Source organism: Patiria miniata, unplaced genomic scaffold (genome assembly GCF_015706575.1).
Source record: "Patiria miniata isolate m_02_andy unplaced genomic scaffold, ASM1570657v1 HiC_scaffold_29, whole genome shotgun sequence".
Classification (NCBI taxonomy): Eukaryota; Metazoa; Echinodermata; class Asteroidea; order Valvatida; family Asterinidae; genus Patiria; species Patiria miniata.
In genome coordinates this window covers 16,588,825-16,614,115 of record NW_024037068.1, presented here as the reverse complement: position 1 = coordinate 16,614,115, position 25,291 = coordinate 16,588,825, and the positions used below count along the sequence as shown (strand labels likewise).

General features: G+C 40.3%; 3 protein-coding genes across 3 annotated transcripts in view; 1 reads left to right on the top strand and 2 right to left on the bottom strand.

Moving 5' to 3' along the window:
* LOC119735700 (GPN-loop GTPase 1-like) overlaps positions 1–10,984 on the top strand; it is a 30,718-nt gene extending 19,734 nt beyond the window's left edge. Inside the window, exon 13 of the mRNA XM_038209556.1 lies at positions 10,336–10,984. The gene's annotated coding sequence lies outside the window, so the exon portion shown is untranslated. The remainder of the gene's footprint in view (positions 1–10,335) is intronic.
* On the bottom strand, positions 277–10,550 carry LOC119735699. The gene is made up of 11 exons (XM_038209555.1): positions 10,440–10,550; positions 9,445–9,505; positions 8,501–8,604; positions 7,300–7,426; positions 6,567–6,671; positions 5,165–5,251; positions 4,191–4,351; positions 3,151–3,355; positions 2,754–2,885; positions 1,207–1,817; positions 277–783 (listed from the first exon to the last, which is right to left on the bottom strand). Exons 1-11 carry the CDS (start codon positions 10,523–10,525, stop codon positions 741–743), a joined length of 1,722 nt encoding a protein of 573 aa, XP_038065483.1. The 5' UTR covers positions 10,526–10,550; the 3' UTR covers positions 277–740.
* A 1,726-nt stretch (positions 10,985–12,710) lies between the features above and the next one.
* LOC119735701 (adhesion G protein-coupled receptor E3-like) lies at positions 12,711–20,460 on the bottom strand. Its single transcript, XM_038209557.1, has 10 exons — positions 20,342–20,460; positions 19,462–19,674; positions 18,860–18,928; positions 18,335–18,470; positions 17,283–17,402; positions 15,728–15,800; positions 14,782–14,893; positions 14,630–14,685; positions 13,756–13,867; positions 12,711–13,047 (listed from the first exon to the last, which is right to left on the bottom strand). The coding sequence occupies exons 1-10, from the start codon at positions 20,411–20,413 to the stop codon at positions 12,946–12,948; spliced, it is 1,065 nt and encodes a 354-aa protein (XP_038065485.1). The 5' UTR covers positions 20,414–20,460; the 3' UTR covers positions 12,711–12,945.
* Between the last annotated feature and the right edge of the window lie 4,831 nt (positions 20,461–25,291).

Below are 25,291 nucleotides of genomic sequence, written 5' to 3'. Positions count from 1 at the left end.
CATATTTGTAAAAGAAAATTAACTTTACAACTTTAGAAAATTGAAAGACAAAAGGATATACGTGATATTTACATTTTATATAGTTTTCTCAGTTATAATAACGAATTGCATTTGCATTTAAAATAAGCCTTTATTTTCCCTCAATCATCGTTGTCTGGTATCCTGTAACATCAATATATGCTTGCTCTGTAATACATCTCACACACCAGTCCTTTCAAACAAGCATTTGTAAAGTCTCACTATGAGTAAAGCCTTTCTACATGTAAATTGTCCATCTTTGTTTCAAATTCCCAATACAACGAGATAGTGTGACGTCACCTCCTCCCAGGTTAGGTTCACTTCGTTGACAACAGTTCACGTGCATTTCATAACAACAAATTTCACATGCCGGTATGTTTAACACAAACGATCACAGACAGCAATTTTACATCTTACGTTTATAGAACATTTTCACAAATTACTACCCAAAAAAAGGTTCACTGCCTTTCAGCAGATTGTCACCACACAGGTTACAACCACACTGAGTTGTGCTTATTTTTGCCTCAAAGAGGAGAATTAGGCCAATTATGAAACGGATTCACAACAGTCATGAGTGGAAACAGGGTGTTCGCTGGGCCGCTGCAGTGCCAGTGAACTACCGTGGTTGCACTGAGTTGACCTCTGAGTGAAGTCCCGATTATTCCAGCAAATAGGTTTTGAAGTCCACACCAGTGGATGTTGTGGTGTTGTGCAATCCTTTCCTACCACTGCTGCTTATTATACCTCCTCTGTTCTGTTATTGCTCTAGAATCAGACAGAGAAAATGAAAACAACGTAGGTGCATTAATTTTTCTTCACAGACTCTTTTATTTAGACAGTCACTATTTTCGAAAGAATTTGCAGGCAACTTGATTCAGAGAGTATAGTTTGTGCTGAACTTGCATAACTTCAATCCTGTTCAATCATTTGACAATGTCCAACTATCAATTGAATTTATTGGGTTTTGAGCTTCGATTCATCTGATCTATTTGACATGTGTGATTTGTGTTGTCATATTTTTCCATTCAAATGGATATGGGAATATTAGAAAAGTGTAATAACAAAATGGTTTCCAAAGTCCCATCCAAAGGAATGTCCAGGGTCACTACGGGGATCAACTTCTAAGTCTGTACAAGCTTGGTCAAAGTGGAACAGTTGAATGTGTCATTTGGGAGGATATGTCCTTACCTTCTGTTTGTGCTTCTTTCCTCCATGGCTTCTGCTCCTCCTCTTGCTTGACCCGTGACCTTTGACCTTTTTCCCAGAATGCCCTTCTTTGCCCTCATCCCTGTAGGCATCCCTTCTGAGCTTCTGGTGCTAGCCTGTGAATCAATGCTGTCACCTCTCGGAGTGTATCCAGAAGGGCCTGGCCTGCTCTCATTTGCATTACTAGCCCAGTTTCTATGGTGACCATCATGTGGTTCGGGCCCTCTTCCTTGGTAACCAGTGCGTGAACTCTGACCTCTAAAAGGCATCCTAAAGCTGTCCCTTGCTTGATGTTGTCCATCATAGAAGCTGTCTCTATTACTTCCCTCATTGCCATAGTAACCAAGGCTTCTTTGGAAAGCTCCAAGGTCCTGCCTGGTTTCTTCAACTTCGGGGATTGGCCCCCTCCCGAGTGAGGTGGAGGGGGCGGGGCCTGGCAGAGCTCGGTGGGGTTGGACCAGGAAGCCAGCCATCCTTGGGTGAATGTATTGGGGTTGAGCGGGGCCTTGGCTATAATCCATGGAGTAAGGGATCTGGTCCAGTGGCATGGGATGCACCCTCGACCCCCTGATATCCCTCCAGTCCATCTGATACTGATGGAGAAATATAAAAGATGCACAATAGTATACAAATACTGAGTGGCTCAGCGTGGAATGGGAGGAATATTATCGCAAGGTAAAATCTGGACTTTTCCATTTCAGGAGGCAAAGCCGAGTGAACTGAAACAGTCCAGAATTTACCGAGCAATAATATTCCTCCCATTTCACAATTTATAGCCAACTCAATATTTGTTTTATATAACTGACATAGATCCTTGTCATTTGATATATACGAACTTTTATTTCAATACAAAATTGGTGGAAAATGTATTTCTCTCTTCCAAACCACCCTTCACGGAAATGTTTGAACCCAACGCTGCGCTGGAACGCGCACACCAGCATGCATTTGCACACAAATACCGCGTCATGGAACAAGAATGATCCTAACTGTTCAATAGTATTTCCCATTCCCCATGGGCGAATGGGACTTTTGAGCCGCGGCGTGAAAGGTAGCAATAACGAATGTCACCTGATGTGAGTTCCACCAATCAAATGACAAGGATCTGTATGTCGGTTATATAATTAAAACTATTAAACTTGTAAGGATTATCCTTGCCTAAAGCTTGTTTGTCTAAACGTATTTCATTTGGGATATTACATATTGAAGAATGCTGAATCTGAATCAGATATTTTGTGGCTAAATTTGGATGGTTTTCCAAATTTGAGCCCCCATGCTAAGGACAACAGCCTCTTATACAACAACTCCTGTATCAGGCATAGCCTATTAGGAACAAAACTAGCCTGAAAGTCTAGTTTTGTTCCTTGTTATGTGATTACCTAATACATCAATGTGCTTAGCCACTGCCAGTAGAGTGGCTTCCCAAAGCCATTTCCATACCCTTAAACCATAGCCAAAGTTATAGCCATAACCATTTCCATAACCATAAGCCATTTCCAAAAAGTAAAGATGGCAGATATAATATGTCTTACCGGGAATGGCATGCATGACATGTCTACACCGTGACTGCTTCCACTAATGGACGAGACATGACGTTTCTTCTCTCGTTTCTTGTGCTGAGACTCTTCCTCCGTGGACCTCCCCTCTTCTGCCTCTTTGACAATCTGCAAAACAATTCGGATCATTTTGTGCTCAGCTGATTCACATGTAGATTCTTGGCCTAACAAAATTTCTCTGTAGGCACTGCAGCTTCAGGCCCATTCCCTGAATTGAGGTTGGGGGGGGGGGGGGGGGGGGTTGTAAACCGAAACACCCGAAGTGGAACTTTGAATCTCAACATACACAGCGTGATAGCATGTCATGCTTTATGCAAGCTTTGCACTTACATTACAATTTGACGAAGGTATGAAATATAACTGTGAGCGTTACCCTGTGATTGAGAATAACATTCCCATTCCGTCTCCGTGGTGATGCTTCTCTCCTGCTCCTTCTCACCATGTCTGGTGATCTGTCACCACGTCTCACCATCTGGGGTGACCTGTCGCTTAAACTCTCAGGCCCCCCTCTGATCATCCCAAGGTTACTCCATGGTAGCATCCGCTGGTCATACCCAACATTACGATGATCCATCGCCCTATGAAAAGATTACAACATACTTTGTATCGGTGTGTTGTTGTACATTTGTGTAATTGTTTGTACCACTGTTGCACTTGTGGTTTTTGGCCATTCACTGGTATTGATAGTACACTATTTTGACGACTACAGCAAACTATTCAAACTGTTGTAAAGAAACCTTGGTAAGACACATGTACAACGATGTAGGAGATAACTGCACAGCAACTGCGTTAACCTAGCTACACCAATACATGTATTCTAGAGCTGTAATGAGAGTCTTTACAAGACACAAGTCATTACAAGTCGTTCACAAGTCAATCATGAGTCATCACGGATCAATCACAAGTCATAGCAAGTTGATCACAAGTCGATCACAAGTCATCACAAGTCAATCGCAAGTCAATCACAAGTCAAGTCAATCACAAGTCAATCACAAGTCATCACAGGTAATAACAAGTCAATCACAAGTCAATCACAAGTCATCACAGGTAATAACAAGTCAATCACAAGTCAATCACAAATCAATCACAAATTAATCGGACATGTCAGAAGTCAATCACAAGTCAATCACACGTCATCACAGGTAATTACAAGTCAATCACAAGCCAATCACAAGTCATCACAAGATGATCGCAAGTCAATCACAAGTCATCACAAATCAATCACAAGTTATTTTCTTTCATTATTCTTGCCAGAAACACTCACATGTACAAATCTAGACTTTCCCTTCAAACTCTAAAACTGAACAATTCAGCGTCTTCTCTCTTTTGGCAAACCCTCGGTTTCATTACCAGATAGCATTTCAATAAATACAGTAAATTAAACCACTTGAATCAGTGTAGAGATGATCTTACAGGTCGTGAGGAGCACCGTTGCCTCTCCGGTAGGGTCCATACCCCTCCTCGTGTATCGGCTCACCAGCGAGGTCGGTGCAGTTGGTTCCAATGGAGTGGGTGTTGTGTTGTGACAGTGTGGTTGATGTAGAGCCAAGAGAGCGGTCATTCCTACTTGGAGGCTGGGGACCAAAATAAAAAGATGCTACACATTGAGCAGTACACCACAGGATTAGAGTATTGTAACGCCGGTGCTGGGCCGCAGGCAGGGGGCGCCAGCACGGACCTACGGTGCAACCGTAGCGTTGGGACCCCTGCTGCTTGGTCAGGGAGACCCATTGCCGGACTGTGCCGACTCAGTTGTGTGGCATTTTTTGTATAGCGTGTTTTGTTGCGAGTTGCATAAAAAGAGAGCCTCCTGTAAGAAAGTGGCAAGAATAAATGGCATAGAGACCTGAAACCCTGAAGAATAGTGTCTGTGGCTTCCTTCATCTGATGTGTGAGAACCCAGGTTCCGGTCGACGTTACAGTGTTTCTAGCAAGGAAATTGTGACTTGTCATTAAGGCACTGTGCATGTCTTTATGGTAGCAAATGAACATTGCTGCCAATGTAGCTGGTAATGAGATGGTGCAAACAGAACACAAAAGGTTAAGCTCATAAAGTCCATAGAGCAAGTTCGATGAATGGCCATTGGTTGTGTGATTCGTGACGTACATGCAAGTTCCGCCTAAGTACCAATAGCAATGTAGTCGTCGATAGTCAAATGATGGTCAAAATAACCAAGGGGATTTTGGCCACTTGGTTTAAAGGTTCATAACTCTTGTTTAGAGGGTCAGGGGTTCAAATCCAGCTGCTGGCCAAATATTGTATCCTTGGGCAAGCCACTTTACTCCCACCTGCCTCTCTTCACCCAGGAGTATAAATGGGTACATGCATAGTGTGACAAGATCTTACATGTATGTCTTTTGCAGACTGGATTCAACCTACTACCCACCTGTACATGCACCTGTTGTCTTGATTCCCCTGTGTCAGGATTTGTTGAGTTTGTCATCAGGGAATCATCAGATTTCCTCTGTCGAAGCTGGAGAAATAAATAATATAAACATACATGTAAATATAATTGGGCATTTGGGGTCTTTTTTTTTTTTTTGAGAATCCTTCGTGGATTTACAGAGAGAAAGAGAATTGGAGGATTTGGTTTCCTCAATATGTATCTATAAACTCAAATCAAAATCCTGGAATTGACACTGTTTCCTTTGTTTAAAGGGAATGTACAACATTTACTTTTGCTGCAATATTTAGAAATAAATGGATTTGGAGGATTAGTATGTATAGCAAATGTTGATAAAACTGAGTTGTTTCACTTTTTGGGCTTGTAGATGCTGGAAAAACCAAGAAAACCAATCATGTTCTTGTAGTCTGGTTCCCTGACCCCACTTTAGATGAAACGGCGCAATTTATAGTCTTTGGGGAATTTTAAGGTCTGAGAATCAGTTTAGCAGGCTTGTAATCCTTTACAGGTGTGTAATCAATCGCAAACAAAATGTGGAATAACAAAATATGAAAAATTAGGAGCAGCTTTTGAAAAAAAGCCAGTTTTCTCCAACGCTGGTCGGCCGACCAGTGTTGTAAAAACACACGTTTTCTTGAAAATGTCAGTACACCAGGAGCCCTGATTTTACAGGATGCTTTAGACTGTCACTTCCTAACAATCCAGCAAGGTTTTTCGTGGTAATTTGATAATTCCGTTTTTTGATGTTTGCAAATGTTGTACATGTATATTCCCTTTAAGTGTGACTTTGTAGGTTTTGAATGTATTTTTTGGATGTGATTTTGGACACAAGTTGTTTTAAAAAACAGGGGTGTGAAATCTCAGCTTTAAAGCTGATTTCACTTTTTTTGTTCTGGATTTCAGCTTTTTTTACCCTCACTTGCTGTATACAAAAGTACATGTACAGGAGATTTCGAAAGTTCAGCTTTTTTTTACAAATTTTTTAGCTGTTTCCAGCTATTTTTATCAGTGGTCACTCAAGCCCTTGTTTACAGGTAATATACAACATTTGCAAACATCAAAAACAAACCTACCAGACTATTATGAAATATCTTACTTGACTGTAAGTGAATAATAGTCTCCAGCATCCTGTGAAATCATGGCACCTGGTGTGCTGTCATTTCCAAGAAAAGTGGAATTTTGTATCAATTTCCAATGATCATGATAGACAGACGTCAGTCATTGGAAAGAAAAACTGACTGTTTTTTCAAATGCTGTCATGTAAAACAGGGTTGGCTGATTTAAATCACGTTGATTTAAATCGCGATTTATAATAAACAGGGAAAATCTAAGCACTCATGATAAAATGACTTTTTCCTGACCACATGTTGTGTTTGACATATACCTTCATCCTGTTTTGGTTTTTTCGTCGGTTCTTCTTGCGTCCGTGCAAGATAGCTTGTCTCACGTCATGGCTCAACACCAGAAACATCATGAAGAAACACACACCCTGAAAAGTGACGATAACGGTACAGCAAGTGAATAATATTTCAGTTCATGTTAAGATTGTCATTTGAAAAAAAATTAAGTAGTCGTTAAATTCATCCATCTCTTTAATTCTTAAGAAGCTGTCACAAAATATGATTGTACAGTAAATTTCCGATGCACTTCTCCCTATTAATCATTGTTAATCCAAATTGCATCAAAAATCTACCATTTTGGTAAATGCTTAAGATTCGAACTAGACAGCTAAACAGTGGCCTATTGCTACAAGGGCTAAGGGGCGCATGCCCCCATAAACAATTGACCACCCTAGTCCCCCCCCCCCCCCAAGACACCCCACCCCCACTTAGCACAGATGAAATTGGGGGCCCCCACTGTAAGAGCCAGTCTCCCCTTCCCCCTCTTCCTTCCAATCGCGCCCCTAGGATAAGAAACCTGGCTAGGCTGCTGCAGCTAAACCCTCGTGAGCTTTGTGGTTGCCTGGGTTTGAGTTGCACCTGAGAAAACTTGTTAAGTTATGTCAGAAGCTTGCAGAAATCATGTTGTAAAGTGTTACTTCAGACAGCTACGTTGTACATGTACAGTTCTCAGAGAAATAGAAAACTACCCTCCCTGTTAAATACGTTTATATTTACCAGCAGTAGAGCTGAGACTGCAAATGCCTGCTGTAGGAAGTCATCTTGTTGCTGGAAGGCAGCGATTCCGAAGCCCCAGCAGAGACACAGAAGCACCAGAATCAGCACATTAGATCTCAGTCCATCCCTATTACACACACGGAACTGATTTGATTCTCTGTTGTACAATACTATAAAGGAGACAATTATTTCAGATACCCTGCTACAGAAATGTACATGTACACGCATGTACATGTACATGTACATGTACTGTGCCTTTCCACTTTCACAAACAATCACTGCCATTGCTCAAAGGAGTTATCTTATTTAATATCTGGGATGTTGCTGATATAAGATGGGGTGATATAAATCAAATTAGGTTTTTGCCCTTCACCAGCCAACCTTTACCGGCCAGCCGATCCCGTTAGCTCGGTGGTCGAGTGGTAAGACATCTGCACTAGAAAGCAGGAGGTCCTAGGTTCGAGTCCCACCCGAGTGATTTTTTTCCAACTTTCACTCGGAAGGTAACACACTGAGTTTACAGCGTTTGAACGTCGGTGAAGGGCAAAAACATAATTTGATGTTGCTGATAGTTTTTTTCCACACACAGTAGGCCCATTGATTGTACAGTATTATGTGCACAGTTGTGCACAACTTCCCCGGAATATCCATACAGTGAAGTTATCAGTATTGATTACAAACTGATGACATTTTAGATAAATATTTCAGGGAAGCTGTTGAGCATCCTTCAATTAATACGCAATACACTGGGCCTACATGTATTATAAATAAACTTATCCGCAAGTTTTCCAAGATATTTAACGACTCCTGATGTCATCAGCATGTCACCCAATTGCCATCAAGCTTCTGAACATACATGTAGATATCACCTCTGCCATGAGGTTATGTTTTCATCACTGTTGGTTAGTTTGTTTGTTGGTTGGTTGGTTTGTATGTTAACAAGATAACTCAAAAAGTTATGGACAGATTTGCATGAACATTTTTTAAGGGGTGGTCCTTGGAACAAGTGCAAATCCATTAGATTTGGAAGTGATCCAGATCTGGGTCTAGATCCAGGGTACTTTTTTAAGGATTCTTCACCATTTATGCAAGTATTTCTTTTGGGTGTACTGACAATATAGCGGGGAATTGTTCAGCCTTGGCGGAAGTTTGCTCTCTCTGAGCGCTTTCTAGTTGGTCCATGCATGGTCCATGTACTTACATAGCCCTCTGCCTTGTTGCATGGTTGTCGTCCGTACCATTCTGCAGTGTCGTTCCCGTGGGGACATTCTTCCCCGAGATGTAAACTAGAACCAGAACGTTGATCTGTGCAGGAGAGTCATAACTATTAGACTTTTGGTAGTCTAACTATTAGACTTTTGGTAGTCAAGTGTTGCAAATCCCAGAGGGACCAGCTTTCGGTCCTCTTTGTGCCTGAGTAACAGACTCATCACATGTAGATCACTGACTGTCATTTGTGACTTAGCCTGGTTGTTAGTTGTTGAAGAGAGCCAGGCAGTGCTATCATGTAGGATTACCCCCGATAGGCTAATACCGGCCCATTGTGTACACCAGATGCATGAGAAGATTTACAGTGAATAGCCATTCTGAATTAATAGGAATGTTGTGCACTCTGGGATCAGCTTTACTAGACTTGCCTTGTCCTGTTTTGTATTAGATACAGAAAACTATAATTCTCATTGTGTAACTCCTCCAATAGAGTATCCCACAATGATGATTAATCATGTCCTGTTATCAAGTTACATTTTGTTAAAGGTTTCAAACCTAGGCTACTTTGACCTTGCAAACCTTGCCCAATTTTTTTTAATATAGCCTTATCCAGCATCTTGTACACATGTATTAACCTTACTACCCCAAATTTATCAAATTAATTACTCGTGGTTGTACATGATTTTGATTGATACCCAATAACAGAGTCTATTATCACCTTACATTAGGTTTTTGATGTCCTAAAAGTACTATGATATAAAAAAGGCATTATAATTATACCATACAAGGTATTCTTGCAAGGAGGCATGCTAGCAAAAAGGGAGTTTCTACCATTATTTTACTTGGCTTGAAAATTCAAAATAAGTTCAATTGTTCTCCTTAATTTTCCACAGAACACCAATATATGTATCATAAATTATATGTCTGATCACTTACCAGTGCTGGTATTCCTAATGAAGAGATCAGGCCGACCATAACATTGTTGCTAAACCAACACCTTGAAGGAAATAGGGAAACAAAATTGAGATGTTTCATCAAAAGATCAGAATGAAAGAACTTTACTTATAATGATTAACATATTGTCCCTTGGTTATCCATTTGTTTTAAAGGTACATGTAGATTATATCATTTGCAGCTATCCAAAAAGTAACTGACGAAATTATTGTTTAAAAGCATACTGATTTGAAGATAGCAATGACACTAAACTCCCTGCGTGTGTGTGGTGGGGGGGGGGGGGGGGGGGCGAGAAACTCAAGACAAGTTTTAATGGGGGGGGGGGGGCGACAGCCGCCCCCCCCCCATGAAACCTTGTCTTGAGTTTCTAAAAAGAATTATCAGTGATCTACATGACGCCCACCATGAAATGTTTCCAACCCACCCCCCCCCCCCCCCCCCCCCCCCCCCCCCCCCACTGAAAAGTTCCTGGCTACGCCACTGCCAGGATGCCGATTTCGGACGCGATTTCGGACTCTCGGCAACTGTTGAATTGAAATCCAGATCCTAGAATGTGTTTTCCCCCTGGAATACAGCATTCACTGAGCTAAAACTTCATCAGGTTAGTTGTTAAGCAACCAACTTTAGATTTTGAGCTTTTTTGTTGCTTCAAAAAAAAAAAAATCCACGTATGAAAAAGTATATACTCTACCTTTAATGTTTTCTTATAGTCAAGATACATTTTTTTTAATTTTTGAAAGTTCTTTTGTATGACTAAATTTAGTATACTATGTGCCATTTTCCAATCAGTTTTCTTATTGACTGGATGACTGAATTTGTTGGTTATTTGTCTGCCTAATATGTTTTCGTCTTTTCTTTTGTTTTCGTTTATAGCACTATACCAAGTTCTGCAGGACTGACTTGAGATTGTATTGAGCCCGCTGGAAAAAGAACAGCATCTTGCACTTGAGGTTTGCTTCAGTTTTCCAATGACCTACCTTTCTGCTCCACCATATTCTTCAAGCCAGAGGGCCACGCATATACCTACAGGAAGCACAGGTCCACCTGGGAAAAGAACAGCCATTAACTTTAAACAACTCCATCTGGAGGTAAAAAAGCCATCTACAAAAAAAACTGTATAATCCAATGATCACATTTTCTGATCATCAGTTGTTGACTTTTGGTACAATGACCTAGTTGAATGTTTTTGTTTGTTTGTTTACATTTGCTTGTTACTTCCCGTCTTAACAGAAATACTGAAATTACAATACTGAAACTCCATGGTAGTGAGATAACAGGCATGTCACTTTTCCTCGGATCGGCTGATTTCCTCATTTTTTAATTTCACACTTATTCCATTAAAAATGAAAAAAACTGTTTAAAACTTGGAGTAGGCTCTCTTTTTGTTACTTGCCAGTTGCATGCCCAAGTTAAGTGTGGTAAATAGACTTGCTTAGCGCTTCTAACTTGGTTTTAGTGGTACTAGGTCCCCTTTATAGTGTTGGACAAGTTATCAAAGAGTTTGTGGCAACTGTGGATATTCGAGAAAAAAAAACCTGGAACATTGGCACTGCATTTCTGGGTACGATCTGAGACACAAGACAGGTCAAAATGGATGTGATTTGAAACCAGTCAGTAGTTGACCATATACTCACACCAGCCAATAACATGATAGATCCAAAGCTGAAACGCCCTCTGTTCCTGCCGCTCCGAGCTGGCCATGTAACAGACTTGTAGGGCGCCCTCTAGTGACCACACAAACTGTGACGTCAGCAGGTAATGAGTGGCCACTGCTAACATCCTACACACCACCTACAAATGTCAATGAATGTAAAACTCAAATTGAAGTGACCATAGAAGTGCCTTTAAAAAACGTGTGCTCTGTCCACTGTACAAAGCTTCAAATCAGGCAGTTGAGGAGTTTCCCCTTTTTTATCAGTGTGTAAATGTTGAGTTTTGTCAATCGACCTTATTGCGTTTAGGCGGAGTTTGAGGGCAATGGTTTTGTATGCCTGGGTATAGGCATGAGTGAATCTGTTGTGGTTTCATTGTTACTAGATTAAAAATAATAATTAACACCTGAGACATCCGCAACATAAGGTGTATATCCATATACAGTCGACTCTCGTTATAACAGACTTGTTCGGAACCAGCCAAATTGTTTGTTATATCATAATTTTGTATTTAGAGGAACATCAGTCCCATTCATTGTGCACATAAATGCACAGTCGGGACCAAGGCCTTATGTTTGTTATAGCCAGAATTTTGTATTAACAGAGTTTGTACTATCGAGAGTCGACTGTATATCCATGTACCAATTTATGCATTCATAATCTTGATTTCAATATGAGGTTGAACCAAGAAATTAACTTAGTTATTACCCGTAATTCTTTGTAACGGCGCTCTACCAAATGATATACCGCCCACTTTCACGACCCTCTCTCAAATTGTTGATGTTTTTTATGATATATGCCTGGAACGAAGTCTGCTGTTACATTCTCCATTTTTCCTTATGTAAACATTTTGGCTATTTTGTGTAATTTGTTTTATTTTACTTTACTGTTTGAATATACATGTAAACAGGTAAAGAAATCTAAAATTTCTCCTGCAGACGGTCAGAGCATACTGACCGGAACGTCGAGTTTATACCTCTGGTTCTTTTCAGAACCATTCTTTTAGTTGAAACATTATTCGCACATGGTGTTTCCACAAACCTTTCATTATAAAGAAATCTACATGTGTACATCTACAATCTACATGTGTACAGCATGATAATTTTAGCAGTAAGCATCAAAGACGTGATAGGTTCATACAACACATCTGCCATGTATTGAGTATTTGCCATTCGCTTTTATTGTGAAAAAGTTTGGACACGCCCCGGGAGAATAACGATTGCCACGTATCTCATACCTGATTGGTTGTTCTCTCGAGGCCTGCCATGACGACGACAAAACTGAGAATGATTGACAGTGCAAGGGACACGTGCACGGTCAGAGAGACTGTATTCAAATGCCTGTCGAAAGAAAAAAAAAATAATCAAATTATGTTCAATAAAACAAAACTGACTGTGAAGCAGGCATACGTTCTCTGGAATAATTAGCGTTCTACCGACTGGGTCCCTCTAATGTGTCACTTTATTGCTATTGGCACGCCGTTTAAAATGCTCATGTATCTTCATTACATGTACATTGTATATTTGAATCTGCTGAATGAAGATAAAGGTGACTATTAAAAAGTTAAAGTCTCTTTTGTATAGATTTGAGTGAGTTCATTAGCGAGTTTGTTTCTTTTAACAATGGTGCGGTGTGCGAATGCAGATGTTAAACCTTATGATTTGTCCAATGTTATCAAGACACCAACTGCCTTCACTCGTGGGCAAATTCCTCCCAAAATTTGGTCCACTTTTAACCAACAATTGAGTTAATTTCAAACGAATGTTGGGCAAGTAATATTTGCAAACAGTGTTTTAGCCAGCTTTTTAACAGTGTTTCTTAGCTCTATGTCTTACCTTACTGAGAAGAGAATAAGAGCAGACAGTAAGATGATGAAGCAAGACGCAGAGCACATGACGTAGGTCAATAGCAAGAGATGATAGGGCTCGACCGTCTGGTATAAATAAACAAAAAGTCAACGAAATGATAGATCTGCATGCAGAGCGTCATATTCCAATGGTTACTGTGTTCGACTCGTGTGCCGTGGTACGTGGGTTTGAACCCTGACGGAGGTCATGAGCTTGTGTTCTTGGGCAAGACGCTTTACTGCAATTGCCTCTCGATCTCCACTCAGGAGTATAAACGGATACATATGAGGGTCGAGACCAGATTGCGCTGATCTTGAGCTGCTGCAGAAAAAAATTGTCTTATGGCCTGATGAAAATCGGTATTTTTGTGAAACACTTTGAGATTGATTGGTATAAAGCGTAATAGCACCACATTAGTATTAATAATATACCGGCGTGTGATATTCCGGTAAATACCCGAATTATAATGAAAGTATGTATACGAATGTACCATAAATTCAACTCTACAGATTAAAAAAAACCCATTAGGGTGGAACGGTATGGAAGATCGGTACGTGTTAGAAATCATCAAATGCATGGGAGATTTGCCAAACAGTGTTTTCTATTTTGTACAATCATTTCATGATTTCAAATCTGAATAATTATTTAGTGGAAAAAAAAAATCGAAAACCAAAATCAGTTTATAAATATTTTACTCAAACGTATCAGTGTTTTATTACCTTTCTGCATTTCGAAAAAAAAGGTGATTGCAAATTTAAATGATTACACCTGTTTAAGAAACTTGTTTCATTTACCTCCGTAGCACTAAGTAGTGCGAATGACGTCATGTGATTGCAACAGCAATGGACTGATCCATTCCTCTGTTCGTTCATCCAACAGCCGTCTGTAAGCCACTGACTCTCGCCACTGAAAGACAAAGAGGTCATTTTATTTTCTTTGATGTAAACTGCTTCTTTCTTAATTAACGACTTGGTATGACTCGTAACGAAAGAAACATGGTTTCGGCACTTCTCTTCGCAGCAATTGAAACTAACCATAATTTAAAGGGAATGTACAACATTTGTTTTTGTTGCAATTTCTGAAATAAATGGATTCGGAGGATTAATATGTTCTAGCAAATATTGTTAAACTGAATCGCTCCACGTTTTGGGTGGTGCTGAAAAAAACCCCAAGAAAACCAACCATGTTCTTGTAGTCTGGTTCACTGACCCTACTTAAGATGAAACAGAGAAATGTATGGTCTTTGGGAAATTGTAAGGTCAGAGAATCAGTCCAGCAGGCTTGTATACCCTTCACAGGTTTGTAATCAATTGCAAAGAATATGCGGAGTAACTATATATGAAAAATTAGGAGCAGTTCTTGAAAAAAAAAAGTTTTCTCCAACACTGGTCAGCTGACCAGCGTTGGAAAAATACAAGTTTTTTTGAAAATGTCGGCACACCAGGAGCCACGATTTTACAGGATGCTTTGGACTGTCATTCCCCAACAATCCAGTAAGATATTTCGTTATAATTTGATCATTTCGTTTTTTGATGTCTGCAAATGTTGTTTCTTCCCTTTAAGCCTGTGACTTTTGTATTTCTCCTTTCATTGTTTGGAATCATTACGTTTTTTCTTTGCGTTTTACAGTTTATTCATTACTTTATTAAGTCACAATGAAGGCATTACCTTTCGGTTCGGCTCAGGTAGACACAGCTTTCCTCTTTTCCAAAAGTGGGATTTTTCTGGAATGACGAGGATAAATAACAATTGTAACTACAGATACATGCATTTATTTGTTTCATTAGAAAACCTTTTAATAGTTTTTTTGTAGGGTTTACCTTGGTGAAATTGATGCAAAGCGGCACCGACAGTTTCTCAAACGCCTGTCCTGATTGGTGAACTCCTGATGACGTCACCACCGCTGAATTCACTTTCATTGTGCTTCCAGGGCTGCGTTTTACCAAAAAAAGAAAAAAGAAGAAAGTTAATGTACGCGCAAATCATGTACATGTATATATTATTTGTTCATTCCAACGCAGCACATAGACTTGCTTTGTAACAAAGTGCTTTTGTTTGGCCTTGACAAAATATTATTGGCGATTTTGGTACATGTTTTCCTTTGCAAGTTCTCCATTCATCGAGGTGGGAAAACGTCCATGTCTCATTGTATTTAATGGGTATTCATCAGTTCTTAACGGTAAATTATCAGTGGTGGACAGCTGAATTTTGTGATCTTCATATTAAAATAGACATAACTTGGGAATGGAGCATGAAAATCACGTGAAATTTTCACAGTTACTAGTCAATAACTCGGTAATAGATAATATAATATTTATGTACCTGATGACTGCGTGTTTTATGAAATGGAGCGAGCCACGTATTTTTATATGTTTTTTTTTTCTAATTCGGTCGGTCAAATTGTTCCTGCACGTGATTCTATATTTTCTAATCCAAAAGGCACGCTCCAACGCTATTTTCTATGGTTTCATAGTAGCACTTGGCGCGTTTTTGGTTGGGGGGAAAACAGCATTCCACGGTAGAACCGTCATCCCGTTACCTGGAGCGTCGCTAGACCTCTTTTAATTTGGGGGCGGGGACAATAAATTTGTCGAAAGATCATCCGTGCTAAGGTAGACAGGATTTGTTTTCTCGGTCACCCGAATGTTGCCGACATGAGGACAACTTTGCCGACAAAAACGATCAATGGGGTGTGCCTCTCTCCACATGCAGTCCCTTCTAGCGAAACCCGTGCCCTTTACCTTTTTTTTTTTTTGCTGAGCTTACCTTGGTTGCGTAGTGGTTGGCACTGAATCGAGCAAGTCACCAATGGAAGGATACAACACAACTAGTAGAGTGACTGCAAACAAAGACCGACAATATCATTTCAAAACACTTTAGATATATATTTGATTGCGTTGACAACATTGTGTATAATTTTCAACTGATTTTTCCCTACTGTGAACACAAATGTTCATTTGCCGAGAATTTGAAATCCGGAACACTTCAGTATATCCTGGGATGGGACACCACAGATTTTGCCGTACCACAATGTCTTTGCTATACCTGAAGGTGACCCATTGTAGGTAATCACGTCTTTTAATTCCGTGTTAAACCTACTGGGGACTCAAAGACGTGAGTTGATTGCGAGGTGTAGTCGTCGTCACCTCGCATACACACTAATTCGTTTAATGCTTGTCAGTCTTCATCCGCCTTGCAATTGTGTACGTTTCAACCCGTGTAGACCTTATGCGTTGCAGGTGCATCAGAGGGTAGTCTTTGTTATTCTATGTATAGGTTTTCCCGGCCAATTTCCTGAAATGTTCATTCACTTCTGAAAATCGGTCATACATTTTCGTCTGAATTTGAATGCACGTCTTTTAATCCCATTTCAATTCAACGAATGTTCAATCGTATTCATTATCCGTGTATTCAATGAATGCACAAAACCACTGCCGTCTAAATCCGCCTATATTATGCATAAGTCAATTGTGCTCTTCGCGTGGTGGCCCAAGTTCGCAACGGCACCAACCGGTTTGAGGGCGCGAATAAGAAAGAACGGCTTTACTTCGCTTCGAAACTGAACTGACTCTACTTTGAAGGGTCCTTTATAATCAAACAGTTCATATATATTTTTTTATTATTATTATTCTGGTTTTATTAAAAATTTGAAACAGGCAGCCAGAAGGCTGACATTGCACAATCAGTGGATGGAAAGGATAAATTCAAACAATTAAACATACATTAACAAAAAACTTAAGACAATTAAGTACACTTTTAAAGTAACATTAAACACACAAGTGAATGAACTAAAACATTTTGACCCATTATTCAAAAACAAACAATAGCAGACGAACAACCGAAAATGGAAAAACACACAAATAACAGACCATGAGACAGAAACATAAATAACGATGAGCAGAAAACAACCAACAAATAGGCAGAAACAGACAAACAAACGACCGACTGACCAATAGATAGACTGAGATAGACAAGCTGATCGACTGACCGAGACAAACAAGGACACAGCCCGCCTGACAAACAGACACTAGCAGTTATATATACATGTGTAAAAAGGAAAAAAACACATCCAATACTTCATCAAACTTTCAATAAAAAAATCGCAGTATAGATTAATTTCAATGCATGAATTATATCATTGAATTTTCACGTTCATACACCACCCATCCTGTCATCACCCATCCTGTCATCCAGTTCATGTCCTGTTGCCGGTACTTTTCCCACCTGCGCACATTTTGCCAAAATATAACTGGCCGTTTACCCCTTTTCACTGAAATAATTCACGCTTTGAACAAATTGCTTTATTGAGAAGTGCACGAACCTTGTTCATCCGTTACGCCCTGGAAGACCTCAGGCGGTAGTGTGATGGATGCACGGGCCGAGGTCGCCGAGTAGGACAGCCCGCTGAATCCCCCAGGCGTTTCTCGCGATTTCCTGAAAACTGCCAGGCAATTCATCAATTTAAGGGATTATTGTCTTTTGATTGTAATTTATTTATTATCCTTTTGAGTATACATCATTCACTTTATGAAGTGTAATATTCAAAGGATTTTTTTTTTTTTTTTTGGGGGGGGGGGGGATTTGTTAGCCCCAAAAGGTGTTGAGCGTTTTGAGGCAACTATTTTGGGCGTTAAGATAAAGATTTAAGGGGGTGCATATCTATGCTCGCCAATACCTATGTTCCCCAATGTTCCCCGAAATCCTTACCCTAACTCTAACCCTAATCCTAAGGATTTCGGGGAACATCGGTATTGGGGAACATATGTATAGGCGAACATCAGGTAGACCCCGATTTACGGTAGTACCATGTGACAAATCTCTTTTATGAGTTTGTGAGGCTGTGACAAAAACCGGGGAAACTCAACGTTGCAGACAGTATGCTCTGCCCGACGTCAGGAGACTTGCAGAGTGTCTTCAGTCTCCTGACGATGGGCAGAGCATACTGTACGAAACGTTGAGTTCCCCCGGTTCTTTTCGGAACCTCAGCAACTCAAATGGTGCTACCGTAAATCTTTATCTTATTGCTACCTTCACCGTGCAAACCTTCAAATCTTATTTTGGGCTTTACCCTGTGACCTCCATTATGTAATCTCTTCGTAAATTAAAACAAAAGTAATACATCCATTAAAATGGTTAACCCGGTGTATTTATTGTAAGGTGTCTGTAGTTTTGGTTAATAGTGAGGATAGAAAGATGAGATGTTTTGCGCCGTATAATGCCAAACTCTTCTTAAGTATAATAAGTGCAATGCCAGGTTTCATCCCCTATTGATAGGCTTGTCCGCCTGACTAAATAGCATTTACGTCAAAACCAATCATCACAATGTCACATTTGAACATCTTCATCCGTTCGCGGACCATACGGCCGTCGTACCTATATGGTCATATTTGCCTTCGAAGAAGGCTGCCGTGTCCTCATGTGACGTCAGACTCAGTTCGCAGTTTTCTCTTGCGGTCTGCGCAGTGAAGCTCTCAACGGCGTCCATGATGCGCACGGTGTCAGCTTCAACCTTAAATTGGAGAAAATGTATACGATATTAATACAATGAAGTGTGCACGGGAAAAACGATAGATGAAAATGCATGTTGTGATGTAAGCAGTACAACCCAGAATTGCTCTCGTTAAAAACCGTGTTAAACAAGAACCGCATGTTTGAATCTTGTGCAAATATTATTTTGTTAGGATTGCATTTTCAATGTTGGTCACTTTTTCCGATGTTTGTTATATTTTTACAAAACTGTACATGGGAATGGTAACTGTGTTATCGACAAATGATTTATATGGGTCTATCCACTGAAATTAACTTTCCGTCATTTTACGACGTAATATTGATTGACTTCGTTAAAAACAGTTATAAGAATTACTGATCATACATACAGGATTTGTATAATACATGTACCTGTTGATTTCCTGTCCACGTAGCAATGTTGCTTGGATGCAGTATATTGTCAACGGCTTGAAGGAAAGACTGCAGAAGAAATAAGAAATTTTGAATATAAATCATCATTTAAGATAACAATCGAGAAAACGTCGGTTGGTGTAATATAGTATTCTTGACACTTGAGGATAAGAGCGTATACGCTTGCTCCTTTGTGGAAAACACCGCCTCAGTTAGGTACTGCTCTACCAAATAAAAACCAAAGTTTACCAGCCAAACAATTTGGATTGACTTCGATTCGGCACCAATGGTCGACTACTGCTTGTATCGTGACGTTACTGACACATGCGCGCTAATAGCAACCGACGTGCGAACGTCTCCATTCAAACACTAGACAAGTCAAAACTTAATTCAACTGTTCCCTGCTATAACTATGGTGCTCTCGGCTTTATATTGGTAACCAGCGGTACGACAAACCTCGGTGGGCTGGCGCTGAAGAGTTGACTGCACAAGTCGAACTATAAGGTCGGCTAGCGTGGGGTCGAGTGAAGTTGGTCGCGCTATTGGATACTAGTTCTCGCTCGAACTTGCCCTTGATCGGCGGTCCATATACATGTACTTACATTGGCAAAGTTTTCCATATCAGCCTGTCGACACTCCGTGAATTTGTCAGGTAGTGCCGCCACCATCTCCAACAACTCAACCAAGACAGAATACTCATCAGCAGAGTTCGCATTCCCGTCGGTCGTTGAGGGCGCCAACATCTGCGCCAGTTGAAAGGTCGCCTTGATGACGTCACCAGGATCGACACTCGCGAAGTGGGACAGTAAGGTCAACTAGGTGTAACATGGAATCAGACAATTATTTTCATTTATTTCAAAGGAATAATTTCGCATTTGCAGTAGTCTACGATGGTAGAAAGGTACCAGTTAACTCGTGTTCATGTCGAAGCTTATTCAAACGGCGCCCTTAACTGGTCCAAAGTTCCCGAAGCAAATTGTAGCTATTTTTGATAATTCGTCACCGTTTTCACGAAGAGACACATACGTCATAAATTGTCATTTTGTCAATATTTTGCTTTAAAATATTGTACTTAACCATTTTGACATGTTTCTGTAAACAAAACATCGTTAATTTCAAAATTACATTAATGATGGCAGACATCTCGATAATTGCATTTTACGTTTTCACGAAGAAACACATACATTTTGGCCCCTTGAACGCGTACAAAACCTATTGCACGGAAAGGCGTAAAAGTAGGTCAACTAAGACTTTCGTTTTTACGAAGAGACACATCTTTACTAATTAAATTTCGCTAATTAATTACTGTATTATTTCTAATTACTGGGTTCACGTAAAAATATACCTCTTATAGAATCATGTGAATGTCTCCTTACTGCACAAAGTTGTTGCAAAGTAGTATTTTTTGTCTTAAAACGCTTTTTTCTTTCAAATCAAAGTATGTGGCTCTTCGTAAAAACATTGACGAATTGTTGTCTTTACCCTATTGAGTAGTTCCCCTGGCGTTGGTATCTGGCAGTCACTGTAGTCAGGTTGTCTCCACGCTGCAGACATCGTGTCCACTAGAACACAATTGCGTCTCACGGTAGCTGAAGAGATGAAAATACACTTTTGAATGTAGAACTTTATGGCCGCATCCCATTGCACCTCTTGTATATAGAGCCAGCATAGACCGATCCATGAAGCCCCGCCCACTTTACGCACGTGGGCAACCAACACGTGCTCCTACTCACCAATATCACACCGCATGTTCCAGCCGTGCGCGTATTTAAGCGCGTGCACGCCTGTCGGACGTTTGTGCGCGCATGTTGGACACATCGTCACCGTTTTGACGAAGTGACGCATCTGTGCAGACAGATGCAAAACCGAGTTTTGAGAAAATTGCGTTTGGAGTTGGTGGATTTTTCAATTTGCATTTTTGTGTACATTTCTCCCCCAGAATTGAAAAATATAAAACTGAGACAATAGCCCAGGAATTAGATAGCCAAAAACAATTATCTCTGTTCATAAATTCATGTTTAATTAGAAGATATTAATTACTAAAGATATCCGTCACTTCGTCAATACGGCGGAAAATCTACTTCTTCACAAAAAATGAGGCATGTGTTTGAACATAGCGCGTGCGCGTATATAAAATTGATACGTTTTAGAACGCACATGCGTCACTTCGTCAAAAAGGAAATCGTGGAGGCTTCATATTTCTAAATATAGCCCACGTGTAAAATCAATGAGACTAAGTGACACATGGAGATCCGTCACTTCGTCAAAACGAAAAACTTAGTGTGTAGCACTTTCAACACTTTGTGCAATTAGCGTAATTAGCGTAATTAACGAACGATGCAATGTTGTGTCTCGAAATTTGGTAATCATGTAGAGGACATCATGAAATGTTACAATATTCAAAAATCTCAGATTTCAGAAAAATCTCGGTTTTGGAAGGATGTGTCACTTCGTCAAAATAGTGACGACATAAGTCACTGCTGTGATTGGTCAAGGCACATTTGGGCGGGGCTTAGTGGCTCAGTGTACTGGATTTGTAGCACCGATAGTAGGCGTAGCCGTAGCTCTGAACACCTGTTTTTGAGACGACCCTGCATAGGCCATATACTGGAGCATCACACTTCAAACATTAATTTGGTTGGATTTGACTGGGAATACAAAAATTGGCTTTTCACATACACCATGCTCGCAAACTGATGCCCTTTACATGTAGTTCCAACTACACGCTGTAAAAGAAAGTTGGGTAATTAGGCAATATTAGTTATCCAACCTTGGTATGAATTTGCATATTGTTGGTTAATTTGAGTAAACATTTATGGGAAGAATCTGCCCAAGAATGTAGGCCATGGTGTGTTGACGAACATTAGTCTACATACCAACCCATTTGCCCACCTGTTCGTTGTGCAGTTTTTAAATAGAAAGAATCCAGTGTTTAATGGGTCAATATTTAAAAGACATTAATTACTTAGGACGCACCGAAAGGGTTGTCAGGGCAGGCCTGTGCGGCCGCCGTGTTCCGCTCCGTCTCCTCCCACTGCAACCCGTCCAGAATCTCGGCACGGCACATCACCGGAACCGCAGTTGACCCTGACGATCATGAAAAGTTGGAGGAAATTAATGAGCATATTGATCTCTTAAAACACTCACATTGATTGAAATGTTGATTTTTTTTGTCAATGCGACTGGCCACTTGATGCAGCTATTGTTTTAGTGTCAAAAATATAGGCCAGTTTATGGCGATGATACCGGTGTACCGTATTGTATCCGCTTGCAGCACGTAAAACTTTGTTGCAACCTTACCTCTACTGGAATCGATACGCGTCGTCCTGACATAAAAACGTGTATATACAAGCAAATATCCTAGAAATACGATTACCTTCGAATTGTAATGAATTATTTGAAAAACGCCGATCAAAAGAAAGTATTTCTTTCTGGTAGGGTTTTGTAGATTAATTGTGATACCGGAGGTACCTCTTTGACTTAAACTTTAATACTCACCTTTATTAATTTCACATTGCGAATTCTAGGTGGCAGACCTTTTATAAAGAACAATTCTATAACGCCACGTGCATCTACATCCGTGTCGACCATCATTTTCGTGATAAGCATGCAAACGTAACTGTTATTAAGTGCATATTAATGTGCTGTGATATAAAAATGTATACACTGCAAACAGCGGTATATTGTTCAAGTGCACGTGTAAAAAAAACGACATAAAGTGGTTTTTTAAAATTAATTAAGGAAAGAATCAAAATAACATAGAATAACAAATGCAAAAGACAGAGTGTCGTCCTGTTTAACATTTTTTTTTTTAACACCAGCCAATATTCGTGTGTATAATCATGCAAGACTCATGCGGGGATCGACAGACGGTTTCTCTGTTCTACCTATTGTATAATATCTAACTCAAGGTCGTGCGTTTTTACCACTCGTCATGCATTTGCAGTGAACATGCACTTATCGCGTGTGCGGTTCTTTCCTCTAAAACTCCAACTCCTTTCATGCAAATGTGGACCTTGCCGACACAAGACGCATGCTGATTGGTCACAAGATTGAACTCACCCAACGTGGCGCCATGACTCGCCCTTTCCGATTGGTCGGTGGTGGCGGGAGACGTTAATGATGTAGCATCCGTCGTTACGGATTCGTCATCGTGATTGGTTGTTGGGGGGTTGGAGGTTACCTCCGCAGACAGTGACTGCGTTGTTTGTGTTTGGGTGGGGGTTTCGAAATGCAAGCTTGCAGATACAGTGATTGTATTCCTTGTTGCTTTTGTGGTTTTCAAAGTCTGCAAATGTTGCGTTTTTGTCATTTCAAATAATGAAGGAGTACAAACAATGGAGGGAGGTTGCGTTGAACTAAGAATGGGTCCAAAAGAAGACGAAATTGGGTCGATGCGCTTTGGCGACTCTGGTAATTTGGCAGTAGATGATTGGTAAATGTTTGTGATTGTTGACACAAAAGAATAAGCCGAATTGAACTTTGAAAATGAGGAATGAGACGATGTTAGATCAGCGTTATAAGTGTTAGTGGAAAACAGAGGGGTGGGAAAAACAGAGGATGAGAAAAGTTCCCTTCCTGACGAACCATCACTGACAGAAGGAGTCGGGGAATACCCTGAGGGTTTAAGTGAAGACGATACTCCTAGCGGAGCATCGTGGGAGGGTTGGTGAGTGACGTCACTGCTGACTGGAGGAGGGGAAGCTTGAGCAGACAAACCTGGCAGCGGCGTGGGACTGCTGCTTGGCAACGGAACCCACGAGGGGGATGGCGTGGGCTGAGGGAGGCTGGACGAAGCCGCAATGCCTGAAGGAATATAATCCAATATTGATGGCACTGTTCATCAAACTGTACTTGTCTTGCCCAAAGAACTCAGGAAACTGACTGCGGTATTAAGAAACCAGATGTTGCTTGAGGCCTAGATCGCAAGCTCTGTAATTTTAATTACAAAATATTTCAGGACACCTGTTGCGTTGAACTCGTGCCAGAAGTGAACAAAGGAAATATATACAGGCAGTTACAATCGGTTTGAAAGCTATTGCCAAAGCAGTAAACCAGTGGAAATACTGTTTGGACCTTATTAATTAGACAGGGTGGCACAAAACAAAAACCGGAATGGCGTACTTCCGCTACCCAGAGACTCAAACAACCTATGCATGGGGAATTAAATTCATACCAAAATCGCCCGATTCAGTCCAATATTGTTGTAGAGCCTACTTTGTAAAACAAAGTTGTAGTAATTTTGTCCCGATGAATTACTAAACCGCGCCCGCGAATTGGGTTAATTGGATAGAGGGATTAATATTGTAATGTGATAATACTCACATGAAAGATATGCGCTTCGCAAAAAAAAGGCTCTGCAGCAAAAACTACTATAACGAATCGGGAAATCTTGGTATCATCTTTCTTCTATGCCGCTCTTTTTTATGGGCCACCCTGGATAGTCTTGTTTTAAAGTATTTGTTTCTAATTTTATATAGGTTTTCCCGGCCAATTTCCTAAAATGTTCATTCACTTCTGAATATCGGTCATTCATTTTCGTCTGAATTTGAATGCACGTCGTTAATGCCATTTCAATTCAACTAAAGTTCAATCGTTTTCATTGTCCGTGCATTCGGTTTTGAGAAACAGACGGCTAATTACGTTACCTGTGAATTTATTTACGCAAGCATACCTTTCCGCACAGAGTTTTTCTCATTAGCAGATTGCATCACATAACGTTAATCTAAAACTGAAAAAAAGGACCAATGTTTGAAATCGCCCTCTAAAAGCGAAAAGGAAGTCTTGTAAACGAAACTGAATGAGCATGAACGAAATGTGCTGCTCAATCACTAATTGATTGAACTGAAATGGAATCGAATGCTCCGGCAGCGAAAATGAAACGCGTGTTCAGTGCGATTCTCAAATTCAGACGAAAACGAATGACCGATTTGCAGAAGTGAATGCACATTTTAGGAAATTGGCCGGAAAAACCTATACTATCAACACAGCATATATATATAATGTAACCATTTTGTGGTCATGTTTACTCGAGGTCTACAGTTAGTTACAGCGGGGAGATGACTCCACTAGCTTAGTCGGATATCTACTGCTCGTGCTGGCTCTTTCCAGTATCGCTTAGGCTAATATGCTCATACTTCAGTTGTGTCCGGCTGGAAGGTCGGTGTCTTGCCTGAGAGAATCGACTAAGGTTAGTTTTGCTCTTCTTCTTGATACACGCCCATGTAGCGGTTCCTGACGTAACTACATTCAACCAAAAAAGAAAGTGCCCCCTAATACTTTTTTTACTAACACAAAAGCTACTGCGCACATCTTGCTCAAATTACGACTAATCAGTTTAGAATTTCCTTAGCAATGCAGCCATACTCTATATTTTGCCCAAAACAGTGATAAGGTGTACACAATTATGCAATTCATAAAAAAAATGCTTCC